The following is a 20947-nucleotide window of genomic DNA, read 5'->3' on the forward strand; positions in this document are numbered from 1 at the left end:
TGCTCCTTTGAGGTCCTTCAGATGGACTGGAAGGGGGGTCGAACGCAGCTTGTATAGGAGATGCGACACAAAACGTTAATAATCGGGATCTCGTCTGGCCACGTGTCTCCGTCATATTGTCTGAGTAAAGAGGCTATATGTCCACCTTAATGGACCTTGAAATCACCATGGGTGAAATGACACGCAGAGAACCTTCTGTGTGACACCGTGCTCATGGTGTATCTGGCACATGCCACTAAAGCGCGCCGACCGGGGCTGAGGGAACTATACGGTGAGTGTGCTTCTGCACACACGCCTCCACCCACCTCAACTGTACAGTATATCTCTATATGACACATGGCTGGCCGCCTGGTGTAGACAGGAGAAAGCTGTCCACGTAGAGTTGTAACTCTGCTCTGTTTCACAGAGAATCCCTAACAAAACCCCTAACCCTAAACATGAACATTTTCCTAAAGATGACCCCTTGCAGGGGGTCCCCGAGGTCGCCCAGGTCAATCATTTCTGCGCACTCGCACGCTCACACACACACACACACACACACACACACACACACACACACACACACACACACACACACACACACACACACACACGCACACGCACGCACTATATGAGCATCTCAGGTTGCAAATGAGTACGAATTATATGGTTGGGAGGGATCGGGGAACGGAGGAAATGCTTCGTTTTATGATCAAGCTATGTGACACCTATAAAAGGCGCTTTTATTGGACGAGTTTCTCGTTGTAAATACAAGAGGAGAAGATATGAGCTGTGACCTCCACAAGACTCAAGGAGAGGACGACGGCGGACGCCAGCGCCTGCAGAAACTTCAAACAAACACAAGCAGAGAATGACAGAGCAAAACCATCACTCACAGGTGTTAATACCGAGTCTGACAGACCCTTAAGAAGACCACTATTAATCTAATTATACTCTGCATCTGAATTCTGAACCCCCGCATGCATGCAAGCCATCGTAGGTCCAAGAACTTACCTTTTTTTATTGAGAGGCAATTCAGTTTGGAGGTCGAGCGTTTTTGGTCGTGAAATCAGCGATACAGTAAAGTGTCTGATGAATTTCGGGGTGATTGATTCATGGGGTGGTACAGTAGGTACTGTATGTATACGGACCCCCCCCCCCCCCCCCCCGCCACATGAGTGGCTGGCTAAATAGGGCCCACTAAGACACCCTCTCTCGTGCCCACATTGGTCGCATTGTGTGCACAGGGCTCACACCTGTGAGCCCTGCTCTCCTCTATACCTCTGGCAGTGGTGGATTCTAACTAAGTATATTTACTCAAGTACTGCACTTGTGCACAATGTTGTTGTACTTTGTATACTTGTGTCTTTAGTTTTTCCCCTTTTCTCTCTTTTTTTATAAACTTTATACAGTACCTCTACTCCACTACAACTCAAGAGTCAATAGTTTTTTGTCCCACTACAATCATTTGATATAGCTTTAGTATGAGTAAAATCTGAGTACTTATTTCCATCACAGACCTGTGTGTCACAGTAACCCGATTTAGATGGAGAGTCGCTGCACATGACAATGCGTATAATGGGCCAATGATTGCACATTGTATCATTGCGAGGGTTTGTTGGCGAGGGTGCCCACACACGGATAAAGTTACCCGCGGGGGGTTATTTGGGGGCGGCTGCAGGACATAAAACACTATAGCCCACACAGGCTGAAGGTCACGGTCTAATGCTGCGCTTTGATGGCCTGCACGCGCGTCTCTTCATAAAACGCAGACAGCATCTCCAAATCAACCGCAATGTCCTTTCTTTAAAAAAGAAAAAATGATGAGCCGTCACGGCCATAACACTTATCAAGCTGTTCCTATTTGGACATCCCAGACACGGATAGAGTGTGCCAGCCTCCCACATACAGTACAGTACGGTACAGTTTTCATGGGGTACTGTCAGTACCCCATGAAAACTGTGGCCTTGCTGGGAGCCGTATAGAGGCTCTGTCCCATAACTCTGGTTGGGGTCAGTGGGTGGAAGTAGATTGAAGCAATACCAACAGTTTAGAAATATAAAATAAGTTACGACAGCATCAAGCATCAATTTGCTGTCAAAATCAACACTGCATGGCACAGTGAATCTGCTGGGAGGTAAACACATACCGGAAGACTGTATTTGTGAAGCGTTGTGGAGTCTCGTGCCATGGGCTGCCAGCCTTTCCACATCACGTAGTTTAATTGCATCGGGTGGCGCACGCCGTAACGCGGGCTCATAATCGCTTAACAGCGCGCTTTACGAGCTGCTGACGGGCGCCGCAAATTCCGGACAAGTCAAATTGGGGATTGGGGATTATAATGTGGACCGTGGTGACGACCATCACAGGTGGGAGGTATACGCAGCCAAGAACAGCTGCTGGGGAGGCGGTGTGTGTGTGTGTGTGTGTGTGTGTGTGTGTGTGTGTGTGTGTGTGTGTGTGTGTGTTTGTGAGGACAAACGACGGAAAGATGGAGAGCATCCAGGGTATGGCCAGTGGTCATACCCTGTACTCAGACACAGACAGACATGCATGCATGTTCACTTAGGCGCTTGCACGTGCGTGCATGCGCACTCAGTCACTCAGTCACTCACACACGCACGCACGCACGCACAAACTAAACTAAACTAAACTAAACTTTTACTCAAGCAGGCCTACATCTTTAACACAGGACTCGTTCGTTTTTACATTTTACTTAAAGAGCACCGAGTACTTCTTTCACCACAGGGTATATAATATGGCTGTTGCTGTCCATCATCATGCCGCCGCAGTCAGGCCGAGCTCTCTGTCTGCATGGGGGTGAGACAGTAGTACACACAGGCGTCACGGAGAATATTTGGACACAACTGTCCCCTCCCTCCCCCCCCAGAGTCCCCTGCCTTGGGACGGGCCGCGGGCTCGTAAATACTGTATAGATAATACATTCGTTCAGGCTATATCCACCTTTTTCCCCCGCCAAGGTACTGGGGCTCCTTGTGTGTGTGTGTGTGTGCTTTGCTTCCTTCAGGCAGTGTTGCCATGTCTGCTTTATTAAAAGCAACCTTTGACTTGTTTTTTTTTCTGTAAAGTCACTTGCAAATAAATTATTGGTAATAGCTGGTTGATGTTTTTTTGGGGCTTAATTCTAAAGTGTACAGTATAGTTGCTTATTTGGGCTTGCTTATAATGTTGTTTAACCCATTCTGACCTGAGATCAGATTCATACGAGGTTTTCCACTGGACACATACTGGTCTGATGAACCCATTCTGACCTGAGATCAGATTCTAGAAATGTCAGTCGTTCTTCGATTTAAAAAAAATATCAGACCTACAAGCTCGTAGCGCGCCACTCGGTGGCGCGCTATGAGCTTGTAGATCTGCTATTTTTCAATAGCTAAAGCATGACATGATGCTAACACCAAAACGGGTTCCCGGTCAGAATGGATTAAACCAGTGGTTCCCACATTTCTTCAACGTCAAGGAACCCCAGATTAATATGTGATTGTCCACAGATTGTGGACAATTGTGCGTTTTTTTTATTAAAATATTTCGATTTATTCTCAATGTGTTTTTAAATAACAGATGTATACAACCTCACAATGTGTCGCTGCAGTGATGCTTGTATAGATCAGCTATTTTCATTTGTGCCTTTTTCATAGACCGCATGGCCACTTGTTTCTCTGGCAAAACTGGCAACAAAGCAAGAGAAAGAGGTTACTTATATGCATACACAAACGCAGAGACTTACAGGAGAAAGGTGGATACGTCGCAGCCCAATGGCCGACGCTCCACTCAGCTCTGTTTCACTGAGAATCCCTATCAAAACCCCTAACCCTGAACATGAACACGACGCTCTGACCGTGCCTGTCAAAATACGCGTGCGAAATCACCCCTCAACTTCTCCTCACGTCCAAAATAAACGCCATGACTCTCGTTGAAAATGTATTATGCAGGGCGTGTCAGTCTTGAAAGGCCTTAATGGTGGCACACACACACACACACACACACACACACACACACACACACACACACACACACACACAGAGAGTATGACCAGGTATGGTCAGGTCGTTAATGCATACATGCAACAAAATTGCACATCTCTACCTCTCTGACACACGGCGGATTTACCCGCGGCACAAATCCACACAATGCCCTGTTCCGTGAACAGGAATATCCATCTCACATGATGTGCATTCAGCGATGCGCGGCAAACCCAATATACCGCGGCTTATTACAGCACTATTCTCTCTCTGAGCTGACCGCAACCCCACAGCCACGAGAGACGCCACCTAATGCATGTACAGCACACACACGCACGCACGCACGCACGCGGATGAAGAGGCCGTTAATCTGCCCTCGTCACAAAAGACAGGCAGATATTTTAACTGCTATAGGCCTTGATTCATGCCAACCATAAAGCTAATCCCATTTTTTAGGAAAACGATGAGATGTGACGTGCCGCGCCAGCTGCATGTATGCGCTATAGAAGGGCCGGGATCACGCACATTAATTCGTGCCTGGCGGACCGGAACGGGATCCCCAATCCCACGTCCACAGGTGCAAACGCTCTGCGATAATCTGCACGCGTTTTTTTTGTCGATGGATAGAATGACACGACACCAGCACACGCCGGCTACTTAAAGCCTGATTTATACTCTCCCCTGGTTCATATGCTTATACGCTTGAAAATAGCAGATCTATATACAAGCTCACAACGTGTCGCAAAACAACACGGTGTGAGCTTGTAGATCGGCGACGTCCGGCGGGGAAAGCTTCTCCAAGAAAACGTGTTGAGAGGAGAACGCTCCACCGGACATGAAAGAGAAGGGAATTATAGCGCCGGGGCAAAATCCCACTTTTAATAGGATTTTGTTGCACCGGGAAAAAAAAATAAAAAAATAAAACGGGGGATTTAAAGGGGGAAAATAATGAATTTGCGGAGAGATGAGGCTCTAAAGCTTGAATTTACCTTGGCTTTAGGACGGGATTGGGAACAGGATCAACGGAATGCAGGAAGGCTGCGTATATACGTACGCACTGTCATTTCCGCCTTCATTGAAGCTTAAACTGTCAAATCAGGTGGATCCGAAACGAACGGAATTGCCCGGCGCTTCGTGGCGCGCCTCCAAATGAAGCATACGTGAGATCAAAACCTTCTTCGCCGTTCATGCTGCCGGGCGGAAACCTTGTATGTCCAAAACCAAAAGTGTTGGAGAAAAAAGGAATTATACTGCTGTTTCAACTGATCAGTGTTGATTTCGTCGACTGATCCCGTGACGAAAACGAAATGGAAACTATATGAAATCTAAGCTATGATGACTAAAACGGAGACTAAATATATTGACAATTTCGTCAAAAATTAAAGACTAAAATGTTGGGAAGGGACTAGTGGACAAGAGATCCAGTATAAGGAAAAGACAAGTCATTATACACTTTGCTGCATGCTGGAAATAGCCGATCTACAAGCTCACGTCACAGATTGTAGATTGGCTATTTTCAGCAAGTGCATGATCAGCCATTACGACAGCATCAAGGCCCGCCAAAACACATCTTAGTCAACTAAAATCTTATGACATTTAGCTTTCAATATTAGAAAACAACTAGAAAGCAGTTCCTGTAGAAACCGCGTGGGCTCGCATAAAATGCAATGTATAAAGTTATTGCCGTGTCAAGTTTGAAACTCGGGGACCGGAGTAATAGTGTTCCCATTGGTGGTCTAAATCCATAATCAGAATTTCGGGACTGTAGCATATTGTAAACAAAAGTAGAAAATGTATTAAAGCTGAAGTAAAAGTAAGTATGAAAATTTGTATAAACTATAAACTATAGTTTAAGCATAAATAACTGCATAAAGCGGAATAAAGTATGTGGAAGTTTTTAAAAGTTTTTCTTTAAAGGAAAATTCCATGCTAGAATACTTTTTTTTACCTTTCTTAACTTTCTTTGTAGTCGTTACATCCCCACCAAAGTGGTCCAGGGTTTTTTGTGTGCATTTTTTGTGCTTATTGGTTATTTACCCTACCATAAGCCCTCAATGAATTGCATTGGATTGAATGGGAATTGAATGTGGCGAGCCCACAAATAGGCCTACAAGCTCAAAATGCGATGCATCACACATGGGTTGTGACTCTGAGCACGTTGGCTAGATCTTCACACTGTTGTACGATGAAGTAATTTGCCAAAAAAAAAAAAGGGGAAAAAAAGCTTAATGTTGAAATATGGAGATGCAAGGATTCTGGCCGACTGACATTATTTTGTTAGATGCAGGCCGATATGAGTGCCAAGAGAGAGAGAGAGATGCCTGGCGAAGGCAGACCGGGTTATGCAGATGAGTCTTTGGTAATAATATGATTTAACAACCACCCGCCAGCCTCCTCCCCCCCCCCCCCCCCCCCCTGCCCGTGCATACCTTAGACTTGACTAGCTTGGCTCTAATTTTAATTAGATTGGATTTACATAACGATTTCCCATTAACCGGCTCCCCGGCGACCCCTTTCCTGATGGCGCCAACTGGCGCCCGAAGCACCATGCCGCTAATAAAGCGCTCTACGTCACAGATTCCAGGACACACACACACGCGCTCGCGGGCGAACACGGCACACACACACATGTTGACTTTGCGTGCAAGGTGATAATACTTCATGGTTAACAGACAGTACAAGCGTGATACTGTGGCAGATAAAAAGGTTTTAAGACTGAGTGCATGTATTTTAATAACCAACTCATAAGGATTCATATAGCCTACAGTAGATATGCAATGCAATACTGCCGTATTCTATAGTTTTATACAATATGACAATATTCCTCATCTTCTAAAAGGCTCTTAAGATATTCCTATCTTCTCAGGTTAGTAAGTGCGCGTGTGTGCGTGCTATAAGGGGGTTACATAGCTTATTTTGTACACCTCTAAATAGTTGAAATTGTTTTGCTGCTTCCGTTTTAGCGTTTTATCTGTTTTTGAAACAAGAAATGATCACATAGTGATATTTTTCAGGTGAAAGAGGCGCTGTCTCCCCATATTATGATTATTATTTTAGTAACGTGTACAGTATGTTTGTGTGGCACAACCTCGCGCCTCGCGGCCGTTGTTTGCGTTCGTTTCCGACGTTCTGTGGGTGGTTCAATGACTGTTTGGCTGTGGCTTTGCATTGGCTGCACTGTGCTGTTTCAGCCACATTTAGGTGTCAAATAACTGCAGTATGCCCTGTGTCGGGTTGAGCTCTCCCCTTCTTAGGATGCGTTGTGAGCAGGGGGGCAGTCAGACAGATTTTTTGTGAAGCCACTAAGGAAATGAAAGTTCATATAATGGCCTGTTGTGGCGCTATCATTGGGCTCAAAAAAACCCATAGCCCCATAGAAGTCCATGTATTTGGGCCCAACTTCACCTAGACTGTATTACCTTAATAAACATGGTCATGAATACTTTTCGCTTCCAGTCACTAGTTTAAAGTCTCATTTCTAATGTCATAATATTCTTTTTGGAAAATGATGGCCCCATTTATAAAAAAAAATACCATAAAGTCGCGCATGTTCTGAGGGGCGTGGCTACCGTTACAGTCTATGATAGGGATCCCCCACCCACTCGAGTCAAAATAAAAACCAACGAAGAAGAAGGGGGAAAGTCCCGCCTCGTTGTCTGGGCCAGCCAATGGCCAAACTGGGCTCAAACGGATCTTGAAAGATGGCGACTTACAGTGCAAGGGATTTCAGGCTTCATTTTACATTCATGTTAGACCCGGGGAACGCTTTGTCCATATTTTTTACAGTCTATGGTTGTGAGCTTGTAGATCTGCTATTTTCAGCATGCATCCAAGTGTAAAATGATTGTCTTTTAATTCATACTGGATCTCTTGTCCACTATAGTCCCTTCCTAACATTTTAGTCTATAGTTTTTTATTTGTTGATGAAATTGCCAATATATTAGTCTTATAGTTTTAGTCATCATAGCTTAGTTTTTTATTTAGTTTCCAGTTGGTTTTCGTCTGTGAAAAAAAGTATCCGTCATAGTATTAGTCGACGAAATCAACACTGCTCCATACCAGACATTCTTACACCAGAGAGAGAGAGAGAGAGAGAGAGAGAGAGAGAGAGAGAGAGATGAGCAACATGGGTTTGACCTATAAACAACTCATTGAGGATCTCCTCTGCGTCGACAAGACAGCAGGCCACCCTATCAAATATTTACCAAAAAGCTGTACTCCCTGATCAGCGTGCGCATGGGGGGGGGGGGGGGGGGGGGGGTATGGTGGGGTGGAGCGTTTGAAAGGTCTTTGAGAAGGTTTTCGAACGCATCTGTTCAACAGTAGGCCTCAACAAGCCCTATGGCTGCCTCTCTCATGCAGTGGTGGGTAGTAGCTTATTCTTTTTAATTAAAAAAACAAAGACAAATTTGTTACTTCTACGTTTGGTACTTTGACTATATTTGAATGCCCACTGCCAGTATTTTTTTTCTCAAGTAACATGTGGCGTTGCTGCTTTCACTCAATAATCAGAGTACTGCTGGAAACACCCTTTACAAACCCATTTAGACCTGAGGCCGATTCTAAACAAAATGTCTTCTAAATAGAAAAGAATCCTGAAAAACCTATGTTTCCATGTCAGTCGTTCTCAAACAATTTCATGTCAAGGACTCCCAAAAATATATGTAATTGGCCGCCGACCCCCATCTGAAAATAGGCAAAGATTTGAGTTTAAAAAAAAACGTTAGCTCTGAAAGACTATATATTCCAAAATTTGCGCCACATTTTCAAAAGAATTCCCAAAAATTGCTACAAGCTTGTAGATCTGCTATTTTTCAATAGCTAAAGTATAACATAATGCTCCTTAAAACACCAAAAGGGGTTCCCGTCCTGAATGGGATAACATCAACAGACAAGTCCTCATCAGGGGGGCAGTCAGACAGATATTTTGTGAAGCCACTAAGGAAATGAAAGTTCATATAATGGCCTGTTGTGGCGCTGTCATTGGACCCAGAAAAACCCATAGCCCCATAGAAGTCCATGTATTTGGGCCCAACTTCACCTAGACTGTATTACCTTAATAAACATGGTCATGAATACTTTCTTCTTCCAGTCACTAGTTTAAAGTCTCATTTCTAATGTCATAATATTCTTTTTGGAAAATTATGGTCCCATTAATTTAAAAAATAACCATAAAGTCACGTATGTTCTGAGGGGCGTGGCTACCGTTACAGTCTATGATGGCGATTCCCCACCCACTCGAGTCAAAATAAAAACCAACGGAGAAGAAGGGGGGAAGTCCCGCCTCGTTGTCTGGGCCAGCATGATCTAGAAAGATGGCGACTTCCATTGCAAGGACTGACAGGCTTCATTTTACGTTCATGTTAGACCCGGGGAACGCTTTGTCCATATTTTTTACAGTCTATGGTCCTCATGCCCTGTGAATTGATCTATGGTGACCCCAAACAGGTGCCCGGACCGCGGGTTGGGAAACACTGGTCTATGTGGTATACGTCCTATATAGAAACATGACGGATGCTCTCTGGATCATGTGAAAACACTGTGCATAATGTATGATCAGAATACACAATCAATATTAGAAGTATTAGAAGGATTTCACCCGCAAAATGACTTTTATATCCATTACACGCCCCATGGAGCCTTGAATTCATGGAGATTCTTCCGTTTTTGTCGCATTCCTGAGCCAGTAATTTCATATCGGGTTGTCGGTCAATAGGAGACTCATGGTGAAGTATAAGAGCGCCGCTCACTTCACATGGGTGTGATTTTTGCAGTGGGTCCATGAAAAACCCAGGCCCAATGACGCTTTGAAGGTCATTCAATTATTGTCTTGAAAATGCGAAAGAATCTGTGAATTCAAGGAGAGTGAGAGTGTAATTAATAGTCCTTTAAGCCCTGCAGCTCAATTCCACACAATTAAGGCGCTTGTCAGGCAAACACCGGTGGCCGAGGGGTTAAAGCTGGGGTTAATGTCAATTTCCTGTTACCCCTGATCTCAACTCGGGTCTCCTAGCTGCACACATGCAGGCCGGCACACATTGACGTCAGAGGGGGCTTCAGCACCGGTCTCTTTATACCTCTTAAAGGTGCCCTTTTTACCTGTAAAAAGTGCATTTACATGGTTGAAATGAATGCAATCGGCGAGAATTGCCTCTTCTTCTGAACTCTGCAGGAACTCGAATGCAGCATTTATATGTTGAAAGAGCAGCTGCCCTCTATAAATCCATGCCGTATATAAACACCGCATCTCCAGTAAGGTTTTGATTATATCAGTTGAGTACAGTGTGCACGCACAGAAAATAGCCGATCTCAGAGATGTGCGGAGAGTGTTAGAGGGGCTGAAATACCTTAACCCATTCTGAACGGGAACCCATTTTGGTGTTAGCATCATGTTATGCTTTAGCTATTGAAAAATAGCAGATCTACAAGCTCATAGCGCGCCACCGAGTGGCGCGCTACGAGCTTGTAGGTCTGCTATTTTTGAAAAATCGAAGAACGACTGACATTTTAAGAATCTGATCTCAGGTCAGAATGAGTTAATCAGACCCAGTGTGTGTCCAGTGGAAACCTCATATGAATCTGATCTCAGGTCAGAATGGGATAGTGAACATAGCAGATCTACGTGCTCACAACGCGGCGCGCTGCGAGTCTGCGACGTGTTGAGAGCTTGTATAAGATCAGCTATGTTCGGGGCGCAGCCCAGCACTCTTTAGTTATAGTGGAGATGCTAGTGTACGGCATGGATTTCTAAACAAATTAGTTCATAACGCAAAAAATACTGTGTTCAAGTCCAGGAGACTTCGGGGAAAAAAAGGAATTCTCCTGAATGCTGCCTTATTCCGGCATGGCACGGAAAGGAGTTTGGCATTTTGCATTTCTTTCACCGTAGTAAATAAATGCTCGTGGTCTGGAAAGGGCAGTTGTTTTACAGACGGGTAAAAGGGGAGTGGCTGAAGCCCCCTTTGATGTCTATGTGTGCACGTCCCTGGCCGATATCAACAAGCATCACAACGCGTTGTGAAACTATACTTCTGGTATTTTCGTCCTTTTTTAGAAGTCTCAGCCCCATGCCCCATTCCATGCACAAGTGCTGACATTTTAACTACTGAGCTAATAGAGCCCATGCCTGCACTAGTGCTTGCTCTGGGGAGCAGACCTGAAGGTCAAGATTTGTGTCAAACCCAGAAACGGGTCTGTGTCAAAGGTCATGTAGATACACTACATACACAAATGTCTTCATATGTGAGACCAAATATATGTAGTTTTAATTTATTAAAAAAAAAAAAAAAAAAAAGATTCCAAGAGTGCACCATTGGGGGGGATATACTGCAGTCTCCTCTGTGTGTTCATTTGAAATATCGATATTTCAAATGAACACATTATACAGTAGGTATACAAATGCCCCCGTCTCTGATTACGTGGTGATCTCTGAGCTGATCAGATGTGCATAATTATAAGACTTGGTTTCCTATATGGTGATCACCATGAAAACAGTAACAGGGAAATAATATCTCCATAATATAGAGATATTTACATACACGTTATGTATAGGGAAATCTCTGGGGGTTTCGCCACCATGTTTGGTTGCACGGTTCAACAGCACCCGTGTTGTTGTTGTTGTTCATTGCGACTGCAGGTCTCACACGCACGCACACGCGCGCGCGCGCGCGCGCGCACACACACACACACACACACACACACACACACACACACACACACACACACACACACACACACACACACACACACACACACACACACACACACACACACACACACACACACACACACACACACACACACACACACACACACACACACACACACACACACACACACACACACACACACACACACACACACACACACACACACACACACACACACACACACACACACACACACACTTAGTGTTAAGCCAGTTCAGTTATGGTACATCAGCTCAATTGATGTCCAGCACAGCTGAAACTTGTTGTCTGTGTGTGTACATTGCCAGATTTACATTGACTATTTTTTTTAAAGTATGTTGTTTCCCCGCAACCTGCGGTCGCTTCTCGCTCTTAAAGCGTCTTACTGGTATATATATATATTATAATATATATGAACATCAATACCGGTGCTGTTGAACCAGCCCTGGGGTGCGGTACCGCCATCGTCCACAAGGGGGCAGGAGTTCCTCTTGCTCGGTGCCCTGCACCCAGCAGCATCAGTGGAGCATCACTGGGTTAAGAGGATGGAAGAGCCATCAGCCTTGTTCCCAAATGAGAGCCCTTGTAAACATGTCACGGACAGTTGTTAAAGATGGTCATGAAAGCCGGGGGTTGCCGGAGTGCACAGCCCGAATTAACCCATTCTGACCTGAGATCAGATTCATACCAGGTTTCCACTGGACACACACTGGTCTGATTAACCCATTCTGACCTGAGATCAGATTCTAAAAATGTCAGTCGCTCTTCGATTTTTCAAAAATAGCAGACCTACAAGCTCGTAGCGCGCCACTCGGTGGCGCGCTATGAGCTTGTAGATCTGCTGTTTATCGATAGCTAAAGCACAACATGATGCTAACACCAAAATGGGTTCCCGTTCAGAATGGGTTAATGCATTTCCCAATATGCATAAAGGTGGTGGGCCCGGGTTGTGAACTAAGCAGAGGTAACTCTCATAAACGGTGGCCGGGCGTTATTGCTTTTTGCTTAATGCTTCCGTCTTCCAACGTTTTCAACTTGAGTAAAGATGGAAAGAGATTCACAGATTCGCAACAGATTCCGCTCTTCCGGGCTCAATAGCTCAGGGACGAAACATTCATTCACTCATTCTCGTCCTGATGATAAAGAACAAACTACAACTTACAATGCTTACGGATATAATAAAGTATATTTGCTGCATGCAGCAGCGTCCACCTGGAAGCCCCTCAAGGACCCATGGCGCATTCCCCAGACCCTACTTTGAGAACCACTGTTATAAATCCTTCAGTCCTTTGACAGCTTAACCCATTCTGAACGGGAACCCATTTTGGTGTTCGCATCATGTTATGCTTTAGCTATTGGAAAATAGCAGATCTACAAGCTCATAGCGTGCCACCGAGTGGCGCGCTACGAGCTTGTAGGTCTGCTATTTTTGAAAAATCGACATTTTTAGAATCTGATCTCAGGTCAGAATGGGTTGATCAGACCAGTGTATGTCCAGTGAAAAAACCTCGTATGAATCTGATCTCAGGTCAGAATGGGTTAACAGACAATCAGCCCCCTCACCCCCCCACACACCACCCACCCAATCATGTAGACTTTAATTGCATTGTTGTAGAACTCCCCATCGCTGTCACTCGGCAGAGTGTCTGCCAAGTCACTTGCTTCCGCACACGTATCTGTCACTCAAGCCTGTCAGGGGGGTTTTCAGTTTGTTGTTGGGAAGCATACCTGCAGGAGGGAGAAGATTCTCCTGAGGGCGTTTTTTTGCTAGTCTCTCATCCAAGTAATATCCAAAACAATGTTGGAACAGCATCCTTGTTCCACCTTTAACCGTGAGGTTAAGGTTAGGCATATCATTTAGTTTGTGAGGGGTATAAGGTTACGTTTAGGGGTTCATTTTTGTGAGGTTAAGGTTAGGGTTCAGGTTAGGGTTAGGCATTGCCGTTGTGGGGTGCGCACGCTTATCCCACACATCAAAGGACCGACATGTGCAAAGCACCCGTTGCTCCTGCATGCGTTGGTCCAACATGCATCGCGTCGTGTTCGCGGTTAGGGTTCTTAGTAGGGGTGTAACGATACATTTTAACAGAGATACGATACGTATCACGATACATGGTTGACGACACGATACATGGACGATATTGGTTAATTATGGCGATCCAATACGATCCAATGATTTGAAATCGATACAGTAACTATTTAAAATACATTGACATCATTTTAAACTAAGTACTTAAAGCCCTCTTTTTCTTTTTTCTTCTAAAAATTGCTACCACGCACACAAATAGCACGCACAAAAATGTAGTATTGATACAATCGATAATTTGCATGGCAAAACGATTCAATACCGATTATTTGCATTGCAAAACGATACGATACACGATACAAAGTCAATGTTGCCGTTTTCATTTCGATATACTGTACTTCGGACTGTTCGTTTGGCAAAGTTGCAAAAGTGAAAAAGTGAAAGATAGTCGGACACAAGGAAGAACGTGGCCGCACGTTTACTTTCCTGGCAGAAGGTGTTCAGTGGAAACCTCTCCCTTGTACGTACCTAATGTACCACCAGGGCATTCTTAAGAATGGTGTGTGTGTGTGTGTGTGTGTGTGTGTGTGTGTGTGTGTGTGTGTGTGTGTGTGTGTGTGTGTGTCATGTCACGCCTGCCCTGATGAAGATATTACAGATACATCAAAACGCTTCGTTTTGACTTGCGCCCTGCAAAAGCAAAGGCTATACGTGTCCGAGTCTGCTCCAAAGTGCATTCCTTCTACCCGCTACCAGTCCTGTTCACCGAAATGCACCGGGGCCTGCCTAAAAACAGGCTTGTGCGGTGGTGGTGGTGGAACCGTGCACTATATTGAATGTCATGACCTTATTATCACCATGTCATCCATCCAAAATATCAGCACACACGCACCCAGCATTTTAATATTGAATGATTATTGGAGCACTCCAACCGTTAGTGTGCCAACAATCAGTTGCACTCACGCAAGCACGGAAGGAAGGGTGGATGCGCGGGCTGCACGCCCACACACGAGTGGACTCATGGTGGGTCTTCCACTGGCCCCTGGTAGCCCTGATAACATCGTCAAGGGGATTGACGCAGTCAGATCGCTGACAGCGATGTAGCAGGCCTGTCACGACCCCTTGACCCACGCTGAACCCCCCCCCCCCCCCCCACCCGCCACCCCCACTGACTGCACCCCCGGCCTGTCAAGATACATGCGAGCGAACATCCCTGGCTATAATATACATCCAGACGAACCCTGATGTGTGAATGAGGAAGGGAGAGAGCAAGAGAGGATGTACAATTGTGCATGCAACTATATCGTATACCGTTGAATGTTTGGAAAAAAACACCCTGCTATTTTAAGTATACACATGCTGGAGAACTTCTTAGGTTGTTGGACGCCTGCAGTCTATATGCATATAAAGTTCATTGATTGATTGCAATCTGAAACCATGTTGTTGAGCCCCAATCCCATAGAATGTTTAGAAAAATATTCCAAATATCTCACTTTTTTTTTTAAATATCAGGTATAGGTTTAAAGTGGTCATGTTGCCTACTGTATACTACCAACTTCATTCCCTAGGCTATACTGTAACCGGTTGCTGATTTCTCTTCAGCAAAAATAATATGCATTAGGCATATTTCACTATATTACTACGAAGGGTCTCTTGGGATTTTGAACTTGGAATCTATACCCTTTTGTGGGGGGGTGGATTTCAGATTATAATTGTAGTTTTGGTGACTGTGCACGTACATGTTCTACGTGTCAACGCAGCAATGCATTCATGCACAGAAAATGTACGTTGTACTTTATATGTATACATAGGCTAGAATTTTACTTGAGTATATACTTTTTCCACCACTGGAAGGTCCAAGCTAATTAACACATAACCTTGGGGAGAAAAAAAAAGAAAATTAAACAAAGAAAGGAAATGAAAAGAGAAACAGTCATTGTGAAGAGGCACCACACAGCGAGGAACAGCCACCAGCGGCGGCGAGGCTTATCAATCTGAGAGCACACAGTCCAGCGTCGAGCCAGGGGGGGACTTTGACATAATTAGCTGGTTTTGCGCGTGCACGGATGGACTTACGCACACACACACACATACACATCAATCCTGCAACCACTCGCAATTAGCATTGCATTAGCATTATTTAAATGCTGCAATATTTTAATCTGTTCTTAAAACAGAGGAGTCTAATTAAAGTTTAATTTATGTTAATTAAACTTTCTTGTACTTGTTTTTTTTGTTGTACTTACTGGTTCTGCCTGGTTCACGGAAGTGACGTCACTCGCTCGTCCCCTGGTTCTGCATGGTTCACGGAAGTGTAATTTCTCTATGGGGGAAAAACATGGGGTCGTCTTAAAATCGTTTCATTTAAGCATTGTGGTCCAAAAATAAACAAGCCGTCTCTGCTGTTATTGTCAGGGAGAGGCGTCTCTGTATCGTTTGCGACAGTCAGACACTCAAATATGACACAGTCCGTTTCTAGTGAAAATGTAACTAATTCAGCAGCAGTAACAATGGCGTTTTCTCTCAGTCAGTTGATTCTTACTATCCATATGAGTGTAACGGCCGTGATGACACAGTTCTTATATGAGGCGGTCTAAAATCCCCCTATGGGGATTACAATGCAAATAAAAAGCACATGAACCTGTGGATTTGCGCCCTCTACCGATATTGACATCTAGACTTCGGTGCTCTATTGCATTGTGTCCCAACCTTTTTATACTGAAGTGCCACCACAATATGTGGCTCTCCTTCCAAGTACCACCATAATAACTGGTGTTAAAATACAGGAGAGTATATATACCTGCCCTTTTTTCTTCCGTTCCTAAGCCAATAAATGCTGTTTGCTCTGACAAAACTCTGTCTAATCACTAATCAGCACAACTGATGATATTATTTCTAATGCGATTAATCCGTTCTCAAATCTATCAATTAACGGCTAGGTGTGCCGCCCGTCATGCTCATTTCAGGACGGCTGGATAGCCATTTTCAACCAATTGTTTGGGCAGAAGAACTACCTGCAGTTATATAATTATTTCACTTTTGTCTTTTTGGGGCGACTCCTCTGAAACCTCTGCATTGTTCATTAATATGCTGTTCCTCTCAAATAAATGAGTAAAGTACAACACACCAACACACAAGACACGACAATGTACACACTTTGGAATTATGTTAAGCATTATGGTGGAAACTCTACGGCGGTTGGGTCAGGGGGGGGGGGCTGATCATGTGGTCATCATCTCCCTGGCCCGGTACCGAGTTGTTCCGCCACTGACAACAACTGCTTATAATTATGAGTGTGATTTCAGAGGTCTACCATGCCGGTCCTATAACTCTATAGCCAATCTAAAAATAAAAAATAAAAAAAAAAGATATCCCACGATTTTGCAACCCATTCTTTCAGACCCGGCTGACCAAGTGGAGGTACCGTAGTTTAGAGACCAGGATTACGGCATGCATAGGCGGCGGGTGCATAAGGCTAGGGAAGGCATAGCCTTCCCAAAAATTATGCTGGGTATTTTTTTAAATATATATAATATATGTGCGCAGCATTATAGAAGGCTATTGTGTGTGTGTGTGTGTGTGTGTGTGTGTGTGTGTGTGTGTTGTCGCTGCCCCCTGGTGATCGCTGATCGGCAACTGGCCTAATCAGCATATGATTGAATGACTACTATTGGTGTCTGTAAACCTCGTCCTTCCAGTCGCTTTGTAGCAAAGAGTAGCGCGCGCTGGTCTGTTTTGGGAAACAGCAAAACGCAAAATGTATTTTTCAAGGCAAAGATAAAGTAGCCTAATTCAGAAGAAGAAGCTGTGAGTCGGCTGTCAGAACTCAGTGCCCGCACGGTTCACAGTTCACACCACTGCAGCAACACTGACACGTTCAGCGGAGTGACTGCTGTCTCTGTGCCGTCTGTGAAGAGCCATGAGCCGCGACTCCCGGAGGGGCAGCAACACCGCCGGATAATCTACACTGACTGACTCGAGACTTGAGAAAAAGACGTCCAAAAGTCGTTGTCTGTGTATAGGCTAATTCATTGGTAAAAGTATGCTAAATAACTCATTTTTAGACCATCTGGGAAATAAATAAATAAATAAATCCGCGGCGGCGGACTCGCTTCGCTCGGCCGCGAGAGTCCCCCCCCCCAACGCAATTCTATAGCCTACCCAAAGGTAAAACGCACCCGCCGCCTATGACGGCATGTTTTTTTGTGAGGGTACCTATACCCCTGATGACGCAGAGGAAGGAACACGCCACCCCAGCACCCACAGCGCCCCCAGCGGGAATCGAACCCAGTACCTTCTAGCTGTGAAGCGACAGCACTACCGACTGTGCCACAATGCCCCTATAATAACTCTATAGCCAATCTTAATATAGAATGAAAATGATATGGACAAATAGGGACACCATGTTGAAAGTGTTCAAATCCCAGAATCCAGCATTTTGAACTGATCTATTTACAAAATCTTTAAAAGACTGGCCCACCGCTCAAGTGATAAATTCATGTTTTTTTTTTTTTTTTTTAAGTTTTTTCTACGTTTGACATCAATTTTCAAATGTGTATCTTTTGGATCTCGTGCTGAAAAGTTTGTGAAGCTCCAGATCCAGAGCTATCTGAAGACTTTTTTTTTTATCCAGTGTCAAGGAACCTTTTGCATGTCCTGCTTCAATGGCTCATTTCTGACAGAACAGCCTATTAAACAAGTCCTTTATCCCCTCACACCCCCCCCCGGCTGTTATGGCAGAGAATAAAGTCTGGGAAGACTATCACGGACCCGGTCTGTTCTCTCTCAACATTTATTATGTTCAACCTTGTAGAGAATCTGTGCTCCACACTACACAGCCACTTTGAAAGCTGCAGCTTAGAAGTATATAGGGCCTACTTGCCGTGCTTAATAGCCCCTGCACGCACGCACGCACGCATGGATGCACGCACGCTTTAACCACTAGCCACTCTTTCCTTAGTGTATTTCCTCATGCAGCATCGAAGGAGCGTGTATAGATGATAGAAGATTCGGGATGTGGGTGGATGTGGGCGGGGGGTGATGGAGTCGGATCTACAGAAACCTGCCGGGTGGAAGTAATAATATCATAGTTGTTTCTTTTGGTTTATTTCATTTTAGGAAATTGATGCCTTACTTTGTTGTACAAGTGTCAAAGAAAAAATAATAACAAAAATGGCTATACGAGCGATGCGAAACGTTCTGAGCTCGTATTGTGTTTTGTATTGTGGGTTTAATAAACCTTTTGACAAAATAAAGAGCATTACTAGATGTGGATCAATTGAAAGCAACGTTTTGATCTATTATTCATTTCCTGAAGAGTAACACTTATGGACATACCGGTAATATACAGTACGATACATCCTTTAGGTGCCATTAGAGTAAAAATAGCCCATACTGTGGTGCATTCTGCAGATGGGTGATGTTGCAACGCGTATTAGTCATTGCAAACAGACATAATTGGCCTCCAGCTATTTGGCATATTATTGGCTATGAGCAGAACAATATACTGTGTCCATGGTGCCACGTTGGCCTATGTTAGCGACAGTGAATAACTTTTGACCGAGTTTTTCTTTAAAGGGACACTTCACCCTTTTTGCAAAAAAAATATATGTTAATGACGTTTAGAAGCTTTAGATCACTTTCCTATGTGTGTAATATGTGGTTTTAGATATTTTAGATTGTAGCAGTGAGCCTGTTGTCTCTGATGTCATGGACACTGGTCTCACTACCTTCCTGGACTACAATTCCCATAATTCTTTGGTGCACTGCTCCTCCTTGTGGATAGGGGGGAGAGCTGTCTTACTGAGACAACATGTAGTCCGGGAAGGAAGTGAGCCCAGTGTCCATGACATCAGAGACAACAGGCTCACTGCTACAATCTAAAATATCTAAAACCACATATTATATTAAACACATAAAGACCCCCAGGAAAGTGTTCTAAAGCTCCTAAACGTCATTAACATATATTTTTTTTGCAAAAAGGGTGAAGTGTCCCTTTAAGGGAACACGATAGTGTGCCTATTCTGGGCATTTATAGGTGAAAATACATTCACATTTATTCATACATGAACCATCTATCCATCCAACAGCTTATCCATATAGGTCGGTATATTTAGTAGATATCATTCAGTGAAAAAAACAACAACAACATACATGCGCCCTGCATTGACTTTCATCTCTGCTTCACCAGAGGTTTTAGCACAGCAGTGCCATTTTGTGTGCGTGTGCAAATACATAATTATTTTTTGTTTATCCATTGCAGCACGAGTGAACTTGATAGCTCAATGACACAATTGTGGGTGCATTTGAACAGTCTCTTGTCTCAAGTAATTAGGCAGGTATACAGCACCACATCTGCATGAGTCAGCCTTTTCCAGCAATTTGTCACCGCAGGCTGTCAAAACATTGCGAGCTAATGAACAAAACAGGCATCTCGCGGCTGTGCGCACCGTCTTTGGGAGAGACAGTGTTTATGTCCCGTGCCAAGTTTGAAGAATTACAGTGACAACAAGTTGTGGTAAGTCCTGTCAATACAGTAGCACACAGTGCATCCGATGAGTAAAGTCTGGGGACCCCGTCTTGTCGCTATGACATTTAATTGATTCTTCCCCCCGGGGGGGGGGGGGCTTTCTACATCTGTGGACTTTGCATGTTCTCCCCGTGTCCCCCAGGGTAGGTAATCCTGGTCTAGATACTGCCTCCCCTGGTCAGGTGATAAGAAGCACCTACTCACTCATGAGCTCAGTTCAGGGCTCTCCCCAGGTTGGCAGAGGGAGAGTAGTAGCACCGGATGACAGCTTAGCTTAGGCATTGGCACCGGGTGAAAAATTAGGTTACAAAATCGCGGGATAAAGATTTAAGTCAAAATCAAGTGGAAATGAAGTGGAAAGTCTGGCCAAAACCTCATTCATTTGAATGGAATGTAAATGCTTTTGCAGGCAGCAGGAGGGGAAATAGCGCCATCTGCAGTTCATTTAGTTCTTCTGTGTGACCTTCAATTCCCAGATTCACACGGCTCTATTTCCGCCCCATGCTAAACCCCTTATCCGTAACTACTTTGCCTTTTTTACTATTTTGAAAATCATTTTGAATAGTTAAAATAGCCAATCTACATTGACACGTTGTGAGCTTGTATATTGGCTATTTTAACTATTAAAAAAAAAAAATCAAAATAGAAAGGGATAAGGGGTTTAGCATGGAGGGAAATAGAGCCCTAGGCTCCGGTGGTGGTGGTGGGCAGGTACAGTACTTGCGTCACCCGAGCGCTCCAT

General features: G+C 44.4%; 1 protein-coding gene across 1 annotated transcript in view; it reads right to left on the minus strand.

The window, feature by feature from the left end:
- LOC308310604 (troponin I, slow skeletal muscle-like) overlaps window positions 1–20947 on the minus strand; it is a gene marked incomplete at its 5' end in the record, with an annotated part of 35124 nt that extends 14177 nt beyond the window's left edge. The window contains 2 exons of the mRNA XM_080756988.1: window positions 994–1114; window positions 20926–20947. Of these exons, the coding sequence (XP_080613114.1) occupies window positions 994–1114; window positions 20926–20947 (143 nt within the window). The remainder of the gene's footprint in view (window positions 1–993; window positions 1115–20925) is intronic.

Source organism: Protomyctophum bolini (genome assembly GCF_963924005.1).
Source record: "Protomyctophum bolini genome assembly, chromosome: 23".
Classification (NCBI taxonomy): Eukaryota; Metazoa; Chordata; class Actinopteri; order Myctophiformes; family Myctophidae; genus Protomyctophum; species Protomyctophum bolini.